Source organism: Protopterus annectens, chromosome 6.part0 (genome assembly GCF_019279795.1).
Source record: "Protopterus annectens isolate FY-2018-M chromosome 6.part0, PAN1.0, whole genome shotgun sequence".
In the NCBI taxonomy this organism is placed as follows: Eukaryota; Metazoa; Chordata; order Ceratodontiformes; family Protopteridae; genus Protopterus; species Protopterus annectens.
In genome coordinates this window covers 1,499,319,554-1,499,331,433 of record NC_056737.1, presented here as the reverse complement: position 1 = coordinate 1,499,331,433, position 11,880 = coordinate 1,499,319,554, and the positions used below count along the sequence as shown (strand labels likewise).

Genomic DNA, 11,880 nt, shown 5'->3' with positions numbered 1-11,880 from the left:
TAGTCAGGAATGGAGTAAGATGGGTAGTCAAGAATGGAGTGAGATGGATAGTCAGGAATGGAGTGAGATGGGGTAGGAATGTCGATTCAGGCAGTGATTAGGAAGGAGATTTAGATTTAGGAAGCAGGGGAGGAGTTTTAGGGTTAGGGAGAGGGAGGGGGTTTAGGGTTGGGGAGGGTAGGTAGGGGTGTTTTAGATTTAGGTAGGGGTCATGAAATTTAGGATTATGGAGAAAGTTGGAGTTTTAGGGTAAGGGATCAGAAAACTCAGCTAAGGAATTAGACAGGAGTTTTAGCATTAGAGTTAGGGATCTAGAAGGTTTATACAGTTTTATAAGATCAGATGTTGGGAGGGCTAAGTAGTTACTGGTTTTCAGATTAGTGGGAGTCACAGCAATTGTTTTTTTGTGTGTCTCAGCAAACAAGTGTGCCATGAACTACTCGCACCAGAGTGCTTGGATATTGGTGTATAACAATAAAAACAGAGGCTAACCATGTAGTAGCATTACCATAATTTTACACATACATTCAAATTTAATGTATAGTAATGAACATTCAGCAATGATCAGATACAGTGCAGAAAGCCATTGTGGCATATCATCTTTTAATATCAAAAAGAAAAAAAAAATCAAGATAAATGAAAATGAAAAAATGACCCATATGTACTAAGATGGATAGCAAATTGGCTGAAAGACAGAATGTGTACCATAAGAGTTACAGGTACATCTTCAGAAAGTAGGAAATTGACCATCAGTGTCCCTAAGAACTCGGTGCTGGGAATTTTCCTTTTCAGCATTTACTCCTCAGATTTACAAATGACTACAGACTGGGGCTTGTTTTAAGTCATCCTCTGACATCCAAACCCTCCAAAATGTACATTCCCATATAAGATCTGGGTGTATTCAAAATGGGTTTAAAGTAAATGCTAGAAAGTGTAGTATCACCACATTTTAACAATTCCCTCTTCATACTGTATAGACAACACCCGACTATAAAATGAAAATGTAGGTTGTGGCCCAGTAACATGATTTGATAATTCCCTCTCTTTTCACCATCATATCACAACAGTTTCTAAGAAATCTTTTTGTTTAGCGTATCTAAACGCCAAAGAAGTATTATTAAAGTGTAAACAGGTAACCACTCCCTTTTACACGACATTGAGCAGACCAATTGCTGAGTACAATGCCCTTTTGGAATGTATTTCACTAAATCAAAGTTTTCTAACCAACCAGACAGCAGGACTAAAGTCCAAGAGCTACCAAGAGAGGCTGAAAAATGTACCCCATTATTCTATGTCTTATAGAGTTCTGAGGGGGATTTCTGTATCACACTCTATACCATTCGAGACCCAATGGTTCTGGACCTCTTTTATCTCCACAAGTCCAATATCCTCCAGTACTAGAACCAGGGACATCTCTGCCAACATTTTGACCAATAGACAAATCACAGTGTAGATACAGATTTATAACCCAGCATCTTTGAAACCCCTAGAATAAAGTTCCTCTGCATGTTAAGCAGTGTGACTCTATCTTCCTTTAAACATATCCTAGATAATTGTATGGGTAGCTACAAATTTAATCCAGGATTGAAGAGTATGACATTCCTAGAGAAAAGAAGTGCAACATAAAGCAATGTGTGAATAAATATAAGACTCACTGGCCTTCAATAACTAGGAAATCTATAAAACTGAATCAGCAAATTGTTCACAAGCCAATGTTTCCCACAGTCGATTGCATATGAGAGTCTGAAAACAGATTATGAATGAGTTAGAATCTTTGCCATGTTTATAAAGCATTTTATATCAAAACCAGTGAATACATAGAATTATTCTGCTACATACACACTCTGTTAGAAGGTTAAGAATGATTAAATAGAGATATTTTATTGTAGAAAATACTGCCTTTATGTACTGAATAGTGTTTTAATATGCTTAGTAGACAGAATTGCACTTTTTGTGTCACAGTAAAAGTGTTACACTGCATTTTACCAGTAAAAGAATAGAGCCACTGCTACTTAATTATGTTTGTGCATTGATTTGAAATCAACAAATATATATATATATATATAAATGAAATCTAGAGCAGTTATTTACACAGCAAACAATGTTCAACAGAATAAACATGCATTTCTCTACTTAAAAGCAAATAAAACAGGTCATAGAAAGTAACAAACTGATAAACCTTCAAAAAGTCAGTTCACTGAGAGCTACATCTGGGCTACAAGAGATTACTAGCCCACTGACTGTAATGTGCTGTTCCACATTTATCCTCTAATAGGCCTTGGTTTTCTGTAGATGCTGTATTCCAACAGTCTGTGTTACATTTCAGAAATGTACTGCTGCCACGGAGTCACAGTCACCAAACAATAAAATCCACTTCTTTACGCAGTTTAATTTATTCATCTTCTTCAGGCTCCTGTCTTAATACAACAAATTCTTCTTTTAGACATTCTCTGAAATAGTGCAGGACTGTACTGCAGAGATGGTGTTTGCTTTTTTCAGACAGGAAGTAATGACTCTCATCAGGATAGATCTAAAAAGTAAACAGTGAAAACATACAAGAGCTAATTAATGAAGTTGATATCTATATTCAAGTTGCTATCTATATACATTTTCCTAAGTCGGTAAGAATATGTTATTACACATACTGAAACACTTATCTCAGTGGAAGAAAAAACTATTTCATTAAAAAAGATAACTTTATATTTTGATTTATTTTATATGTTCACATTTCTGCAGTCTTATTGAATTAAAATATGGGGTTGTTTCATGTTATATGGGACATTTTTTAAAGAATGGACCAAGGTCAACTCTGCAATAAAAGAAAAACAAATAACAAAACTAGGCAAAATATTAACCTAAATTAAAATTACTATAAATACTGAATCTATTATTGGCTACTGAAATATATCACGTTTTTAATCAGGTGGTATGGGATTGCATATAATGTATAGCTTTATTATCTATGAATTAAACAATGACAATTGTGCTACCCTTTGGCGTAAAGACTAATTTGTCTGAAATCATTAAGATTCTCCTATGGTGCCTAAATGTTATTATTATGCTACAATAAGGAAAAGAAATCTAAAGGTTAGGGGTTATGTGGTTCTCCTACAGAGACAGCAGCCTAGTCAGAGAGCTCCAGACTGTGGGGACAACTGAGGAATATGTCATTATAAGTTAAGAAAATGATCATAATGATTGGTGGTGAAATGGGCTAATCAAAGAAGCAGATAACGGTAAAGTGAGAAGCGATGTATAGGTAAGATGGAGTATAAATCCAACATAACAATAATAAGGAAGATGGACACAGTCATGACCATCTTTGGGGCCTTCCAAACAAAGGTCAATTTAAGTTAGAAAGGGAAAAATAAAAAAGAAAAGCACTTTAGGCCAAGATGCTGCCATAGAAATTGTAGTTGCATGTCTTGGTTTGTTAACCTGGATGTTTAGAAAATCAGTTGCAAAGGGAAGATATCTCTCTCTCTAACTATCTATCTATATACATATATGTATAATGATAGCTAGATATAGATAGATATGTAATATACAGATATATATATATATATATATATATATATATATATATATATATATATATATATTATTTCTTCTTGCAGAAGGGTTTGAAGGAGGGGACACACTAACATTTATATGAGACTGAACAATGAACGTGTTTAAGCAAAGTCTTGGCAATGTCCTTCAAATGAATAGAGCTGACAGACAGGAAAAAAGTGTGAGTGGCCAGCCTCAGCAGAAAAAAACAAGACACATTCTAGTGAAGTTCAAGAGACAGCGCACTAGGGAGGAGGTTCTCTGACAAGCTGCATGGTTGACAGAATTGATACTAGACGGTGCAAGAGCCAAACTGGTAGAGGAGATTTCTGCATTGCTGCACCGACAAAGGGTTATGTTGGCATCGGTACTATGGCATATTAAGCTAGCAGGAGAGGTGGTGAGTTTTGCATACTTGTCTTCATTAAAAGTAAAATGGCTGTAAAATCTTTACTATTGGCATTCAATAGAGAAGACTACAGCATTTTCTAAAAGGGTAAGATATAAAGTTAGATGATGGGAAGGAAAGGCAGTAGAAGAGGATGATATGATGGCACAAGCAATACAAAAATAGGAAGGGGGTTATGGAAGAATGTGGCAGTACTGGGAAGAATCCAATCAAAGCCAAAATAAATTAACTATGGAAGGACAGCAATGGAGTAGTGTCAAGCTGTATCCTCCAGTGCCACAGTGGGCTCAAAGAAAGGGAGGTCTTACATTATGAGGAGAGTGGAAAGAGGAGTATAGTGGGAAGTGGGAGGTTGGCATAATAGTTAAGGTGTTTACCTTACAGAGATAACGTGCAAGGTTTGAGTCTCACATGAGGTAATTGGCTAGGCTTAAAATAGCCCACAAGGATAGTTAGCCTAGTACTAACCTATGAATCTAAGAAGGGATTTGAGACTTGTCCTTTTTTAAGATGATAGGAGAAGGAATTACCTTGCGGTAGCGCTGACTTGGAAGTAGCTAATGAGAAGGATATAGTGGAGGGTGAAGACAACAAAGGAGACAGATGATACAGCAGCTGCCTTATGTGTGCATTCTAACCACATGCTTCTCAAGGCAGGTAAATATGATCCATCAGATCATTACTGCTATAACAGAATTAGTACCAAAAATTAACAAAATGTTCTTCCCTGTTCCTTCCAGATTGTTTGTAGGAATATTCTGTGCAGCATAAGTATTTCCTTTACATAAATAGCAAGGAAAGAGTATAACGACTTGGCCCCATTGTCCAATAAAGAAAGTATATTACCATTTGAAATATTAAGGGCCTAATATCAACTGAACAATAGGAACATATTTCACTATAATTAACTTCTGCACTGTCATTTGAAGAAAGTCAGAGTCAAACAGCAGGAATCTTATCAGTTCTCACACCAGATTTGAGCAAGGAAGGCATTCTCATAACAAGACTACTTTAGCATGAAGCGTTGTATTATGTCAAGGATACGATGTTATAATCTACCAACAATGCTGGACATGGTTTGATGAGAAAACACTCAGATACCCTAGATTATAGGAACAAAATCTAATTTAAAACATTCACTCAATAAATACATGTTCACCTAGATGGAAATTATTAGCCTTGAAATGCTTGCATAGTGCATTCTTGATACCTGCAAGTGTTGTTGAACTTTATTTTGCATTTCCCCAAGTTCCTAGACATGCAGCAAAAGAGAAGAAGGCACATGGAAACATATTTTGGGACTGCTGCACAATAATCTAATTTTAGATCCTAGTAAACAGGACCTGACCAAACAAAATTTCTTCTGTTGTTATGAAATGAAAGATTTTGATTTATTTAGGTGGAATTGTCAGGTTGAAAACTGCTATCAGATATTTTTCTTGCAGCTAATAAATCCAGCAGGAAGCAGTGAAATTCTCAACAGCATGAATACCATTTGACTAGTAGAACCTGGTTGCAAACAAGTATCAAGAAGAAATGAAAATAGTTCATGTAAGAGTGTACAGTACAAACTGGCAGTGTGGCCACTCTAATTCAGATGTAAATTAATGAAGTATATTTATGTGACTGAAATTTTTCAGATTGAATTTTATTCAGAAGTGCTGGTAGAAAACATAGTATTACTTTTATATTGTCATAGAATTCTGTGTGGTTCTTTCTTAGTAAATATTGCTTAATCTAATTTATGAATAATCAATATTCAGCATCTGTTTTATACCTGGTAGAATGTGTTCTGAGGAAAAGGCATTTGTACAATCTGGCCATTATCTAAGACCCTTAGGGCATTACTTCGTATAAAAATGGGTGATAAAACACGTACAATATGGGGTCATAGATACTGGCAATGGTTCAGAAGACCATTATGGATCTTAGCCTAATTTTCTTAAAGCACTGTTTGGTTAGGTGCCTTCCTCAAGGGCACAAAATATGCAAATGGAGGCTGACAGAATCAAACACCGGCCAACAGGAAGCAACTTGTTTACAAGCTCATAACCTTAATATTTGGTACTAATTGTTCAGGTAAGTAAAAGTATGATTATTTGGCACAAGAAAGAAAAAAAAGGAATAATGTATAGAAAAATTGTAAAAATAATCCTTTTAAAGTGACTTAGTGTTTTAAGTGAAGACAATTGCTTCTTGTCTATGATGATTGCTCGACTGCTAGCTCACCAAAGTGAGAACATGAGTTAGTGTTAATGCAGGTATTTGCATCTGTATCTATATCAATCTGTTTGTGTGTATGTGTTGATAAATGAATACAATTGGGACAATGGTCATAAAAAATACTGTAGTTTTTTTTTTCTTTTCTTATGTATAAGCACAGTCAAATGCTTCATCCTAGGATCCCTTAATGGATAACCCACAACATATCAATACATTAAACACACGTTAAAATGAGGGGAACAGTCTCTGAAAGTTAAGTATGGTCTGCATTGCTCAAGTAGAACAACTTCTAGACTCCTGCATGTCTTCCTTTCACAATAGACAATGTGTGTGTGTGTGTGTGTGTGTGTGTGTGTGTGTGTGTGTGTGTGTGTGTGTGTGTGTGTGTGTGTGTGTGTGTGTATTTACCTGATCATTGAATAACAGTGTTTCCCAATTTTATTTTCTATAATACCATTTTATAGCTGTTGGCACTGACCTGTAACAGTCTCGTAATACTTAAGTGGGTGGGGCTAATGGTAGGGGATTCTGCCTCCTATACAAAATGCATTATGGAGAGTGACTTACTCAAAGTACACAGTACTGTTATATTCTAATCTAATTATATCAATAATTTATAGTAATTACTATTAAAGTATCATGAGAAAAGTTTATGATTTTTATAATTTTGAACGATTTACAGACAGCCATGTGGTAAATAAATGAGTAAGCAGCAGCTATTCTAGCACCACGGAGTTTCTTTTTCATATTCACTTTGCATCATGGTCCCACATTCTGAAAATTGCTGCTTACTGGGCCTACTAAGAAGATTTAACATGTTTGCATTGCCACTGCAATATGACAATGAAATAAAAAAATATATTTTAATTAATGCAGCTGACAAATTCTTCTCAAACTGAGTCATCAATATTACAACACCGGGGAGGTGCCTGATTCTGCAGTGATGTTTTTTTCACCTTGAGTATCTGTCTCTTAAAAAATAAAACATCTTCATTGCTTTATTAACAGTGTTACAAGAAATTTGTTATACGACATGCATGTTTCTCTGGCAGTGCATTACTGAACCATTCTATCTGCTACCATAATAAATATTTTTTTCTTATGTGTGTTTTGAACTATGTCCATTCCTAATACCATGCAAATATATTTTTATGATACCCAAGATGACTCCGTTTCAACTAGCAGCCTTGGGTCCGGATTAGCTGGTGAGATCAGACAGAAGAGTGATGCCTCTCTAAGGCGCAGAATGCAGTGTGGATGTATGGGTGCCCTTTAAAGTTATAATCCCCAGTATAAGCCAGAGACCACACAGCACTGTGCACTTTTGGAGCGATAGGATTTCTGGAGGGTTATATCACTCACAGAAGTAGATCACACGTCTTCAGAAAGGTTGAATTCATGCAGAGCCCAGAGTAAATGACTGGTCATGCACAATGAGGATGAAGTCCCTGATGGATGACGGTGCCTCCTCCACTGCTCAGCTCTTATCCAGAGAAAGAATCATAAAAGCCAGAAAAATGATACTTCTGCTGAGAATGAATCAGCTAATGTGGTTGTGATTGGTGACTTATTCATTGCTAGTGAACCGGGATCCAAACAGTAGGACAATAAATACATAAACTCTGCTAGCTACTACATAAGTAAATTTATTTGGAAATAATTTGTTTACTTACCTGCATGGTGTAATTCATCCCAGCTTTCATTAAGTGTTTTATTAATTCTGCTGAATGTTGGAAATGGACATTTGCTGAAAGAGATAAAATTAATATGCAGTAATGTTCTTAGCAAGGTTAAGGTATGAATGAGAAAGTCCTCATCTTACATACTTATGAACTAATATAATAAACAGGAATACTAGCAATATCAACATTTGCTTTTAAGACTAACTGGAAAAAAAATGCCATGTAATGGTTTCTAAAGATAGGTTCCCATTTCTGAGATTCAGAGCTTCTCCTCTTCTATCCAGTAACAACTTTTTTTGTTTTTACTTGATTAACCTCACTAGGCAAGGCCTATTTACAGGTGAGATCTGAAGCAGTATTCCAACTGTCTATGGATAATGACAAGGATACTAGGTAATGATTTTAATCTGGCATCAGTGTGTGACAATGGTCACTTCTTGTAGTAGAGGGAGAGGTGGCTATCATGGCAATCTGAATGAAATGTTTTTTTTTTAACTGAGAAAGGCTTGTCTGATGAGGATCTTATGCAGATGGCTAAGAAGCGTGAGCCGAAAATTATTACATTCAAATCATTGTGAGGCAATGCAGTGTCAGTGATACAACTTGTAGCACACTCAACTTGGTGTTGTAGGCTGTGTGTTCTATTCCCACACCAGGTAGATGGATTGTTGACACTGCAGTGAAGCATAATGGGCATGATACACTGAGTGTGTTGCCCATCCCATCTGCTTCAGTTGGTGGTAGCTCAAGTGGATATAAAAGATCCCATGGCACTGATTGAAAAGAGGAGGGGTCCTTTATTTAAGGGTTGGGCATTTGCATTATGTTTAAGGCATTTACCTCACATATACAAAGTACAGGGTTTGATTCACACTTTTAAAGGGAAAATGGCTAGGCTTAAAATGGCCAACAAGGGCAGCTAGCCTAGTACTTATCTATAAAAACTATGGCTTGCTTGGCAAGAATTTGGAAAGTATAAAGAAAGTTAGGACACAGAATATAAGCTGTGGTACCTGAAGATGTAATATTTAATAGATTGAGGTTACTCAGAATTGGTTAGTAGAAAGTAGGAAGTTAGTATAGAGGAATGTGAATGTGATACATTTCAAATTTTTTGCTTTTCAACAGATATATTTAATGTCTACAATGCAAGCAACCTTAAATGCAAAAAGTGACACCTGTTTTTAAATAATTTGGATAATCTGTCATATTATTATTTTTGGAACACTTCTCTGTCTCTCAGAACATCACAATAATGTTTTTTAAGAGAGAAAATAGTTCACCATGAAACAATTAGCTTCTATATTGCAATCAGAAGGAAGATAAAGTGCTTATTAAGATAAAATATTATTTCACTACATTGAAAAAAAAATAAAAAAGAACTTTTTGTTTATGGTGACGCACCTAAGAATCTTCCCAAAGCAGCAGTTATTTTAACCTATTACAGCCTACTGACAGCTACAAATTTCTTTTTAGTTAAATTTACAAATGTGTCTAATTATCTAATATGCCATGTTCATATCTGCACTGATATTTCCAAACACTGTGCTACATACTAGCTATTGAAAAATTTCATCTTAACACTTATATGATTGGTATCACAACTGCAGTATTTGACCTCTGTCTAGTGTTGCCAAGGAGATATTAATCATTGTTCATTTACTACGTATTTATATTGCCATAATTTTCACATTTTTCTAATATCTCAGCATCTGGATCATACAGATAGAACTGCATAGCCTGTGATGAAAGCTCTCAGATGGATAAACACAATGCTAATTTTGTTTCACTTACTACCAGTTACAGAAAAAAAGAAAGAGAACAATAAATTGTAGATGCACAAAGTGCTTTACTGGCTTAGAAATAAAGCAGTTATTGAATGCTGTCAAACAGACAACAACAGACCTCTCAACATTCTTGCTTAGGAATTCTAGGCAAAAAGCAAAAATAATGGTTGGGGGATCTAAATGACCAAACTCATGAAGTAATGATCTAAATCATACCTGCCTAAATACATCAAGAATTGTATATGTTTCAGCTCCTTTTTCTAGCGCTTATAGTATATACCAGTTCAATCTTAGATGTGGGCAGTAGATGTAGAGCTTTAAGTTCGTAAGTTGTAGTTCCTGTGGTACAGGGTTCAATTCCTTCAGTCCTCTTTTGCATGCTGTGTAACTTTGAGCAAGTCACTTAACCAGATCATGCTTGTGGCAACTGGAAATTTGGGCTAAACTCCTTGGTGGTCTCCTGGACAGCAAGCCTAGTAACTATCTATACATTAGTGGTACTACAGAGGTCTATATGTTTAGTGTTTTACTAGTGGGTACCCATTGATGTTCTGCTTCATATATAAATTATGTCTGCCTTAAGCATATATTTATTTCTCAACCCAACCATACCTTTGTTGCTAGCATTTCTTATATGTATTTTTCCTTATTTTATTACTCTCCATTTGTGATTGGATTTTGTACAGCAGCTTCCCTAGATGTGTCAGTGGCATGACCTTATTCTTCTGCCTTCCAGCAAGCCTAGCCATACCCTGCTTGCATCCCACCTGGAACCTGTCCTACCGCCCTACTGGATGCAGAGGCTCAACCAGGATATAACCCTGCTGTCTGTGGTGGTGCTTCATCTGACCAGAGCAGCATTCTTTCCTCTGCAGGCATTGTCAGAGGTGAGCAGAACATCACGTGCAGGGAGTTAGTAGGGTGATGGGGTACCTGACAGACTATCAGCTGGATCTCTGCCTCAGCTGCCATGAGAGAGTCCTCTCTATCTAACAGAATCTCAACACTGCCTGCCTCTGTATCACCCCTCAGGCAGGTCTGAGAGGAGAGTGTGATTAGGGAGCTGTCTGACCCCCCCCCTCATGTGCAATGCACATGTAGTGATAGCCACCCTAAATCCTAGTCTGGTGATCCACTCCCCTGTGCATCACTGACTTCACTTGCTTGCTGTCCAAGTTTTCTCATCACCAGTGTCCCTTCCTTTGTCTGTCTGTCTCTAATTCCACTTTTCCCAACACCTCCTCAAAGAGTCAGTACCTCCCCTTCAGTCTTTGTCTCTGTTTTGTGTTTGTGCATGTGCCCCCTGATTCTGATCCACATCCTCATACCATACTTTCCCCAGCTTCCCTTTCTGAAAAAAAAATGGGCACCGGTGTCACAACATAAAATGTATGGCCTCTCGCCACACTCCCATTCTTATAATCCCTGTTTCCCTGGTGAAATCAGTAGATAAGAGTGCAATATTCTCATTGCTTTATGAAATTGTGAGATTATTGAGGCTTTATAAATAAAATCCAGTACTGTACTTAACGTTAATGGTAAAGCACTGAAGTATTTTAGTGTATGAGGTTGAATATGTAGTAACTATAACAAGTGGGAATCTGTTTGCTATATCTTAGTCAATGGCTTGGTACAGTTACAGGAGAAGAGATATTATTTATTTATTTATTTATTTATTTTGCTATTCAACTTTGAATTGAGTTGTATGTTAGTTTGGTGATCTGTACAGGGCAATATATGAGATATCTAGACTCTTGATTATAAATTTTAAATATCAAAATTATTTGTATAACACTTTGATAAATATGATAATTCCACACATATGCTCCTCCAACAGCCTCACCCATCTCAAAAACTCTCCCAAGATGCACTTTCAACTACAAAAATGTTGTTCTGAAACTACCCATGTAAGCTCAACCCAAAGAAAACCAAATTACTACATTTCTTTTCCAAAAGCCTTTACCACAAAAAAATCTAAAATGTCTCTCCCTCAAGGACTCTGTCATCAAAGACATCTCCCATACACAACTACAAGGAGTGACAATAGAGGACAACCTAAAATTTAACCTATATATCCCAAATTACATAGTAAGGACACACCAAAATCTCAACATGGTCTACAAAGCTAAAAAATCCCTTACTAATTCAACAAGAATTACTCTTGCATCAATGTAGCTTCTTTCTGATCCTTTCAAACATGCACACAAAACTAATAGTAAAACTTGAA

At 36.3% G+C, this 11,880-nt stretch overlaps 1 protein-coding gene across 1 annotated transcript in view; it reads right to left on the bottom strand.

Moving 5' to 3' along the window:
* Positions 1 to 1,860: 1,860 nt before the first annotated feature.
* The window catches only part of DPP10 (dipeptidyl peptidase like 10), a 3,628,631-nt gene continuing 3,618,611 nt past the window's right edge, over positions 1,861 to 11,880 (bottom strand). Inside the window, exons 25-26 of the mRNA XM_044074976.1 lie at positions 7,858 to 7,931; positions 1,861 to 2,530 (exon numbers count right to left, since the gene is read on the bottom strand). Of these exons, the coding sequence (XP_043930911.1) occupies positions 2,393 to 2,530; positions 7,858 to 7,931 (212 nt within the window). The 3' untranslated portion in view covers positions 1,861 to 2,392. The remainder of the gene's footprint in view (positions 2,531 to 7,857; positions 7,932 to 11,880) is intronic.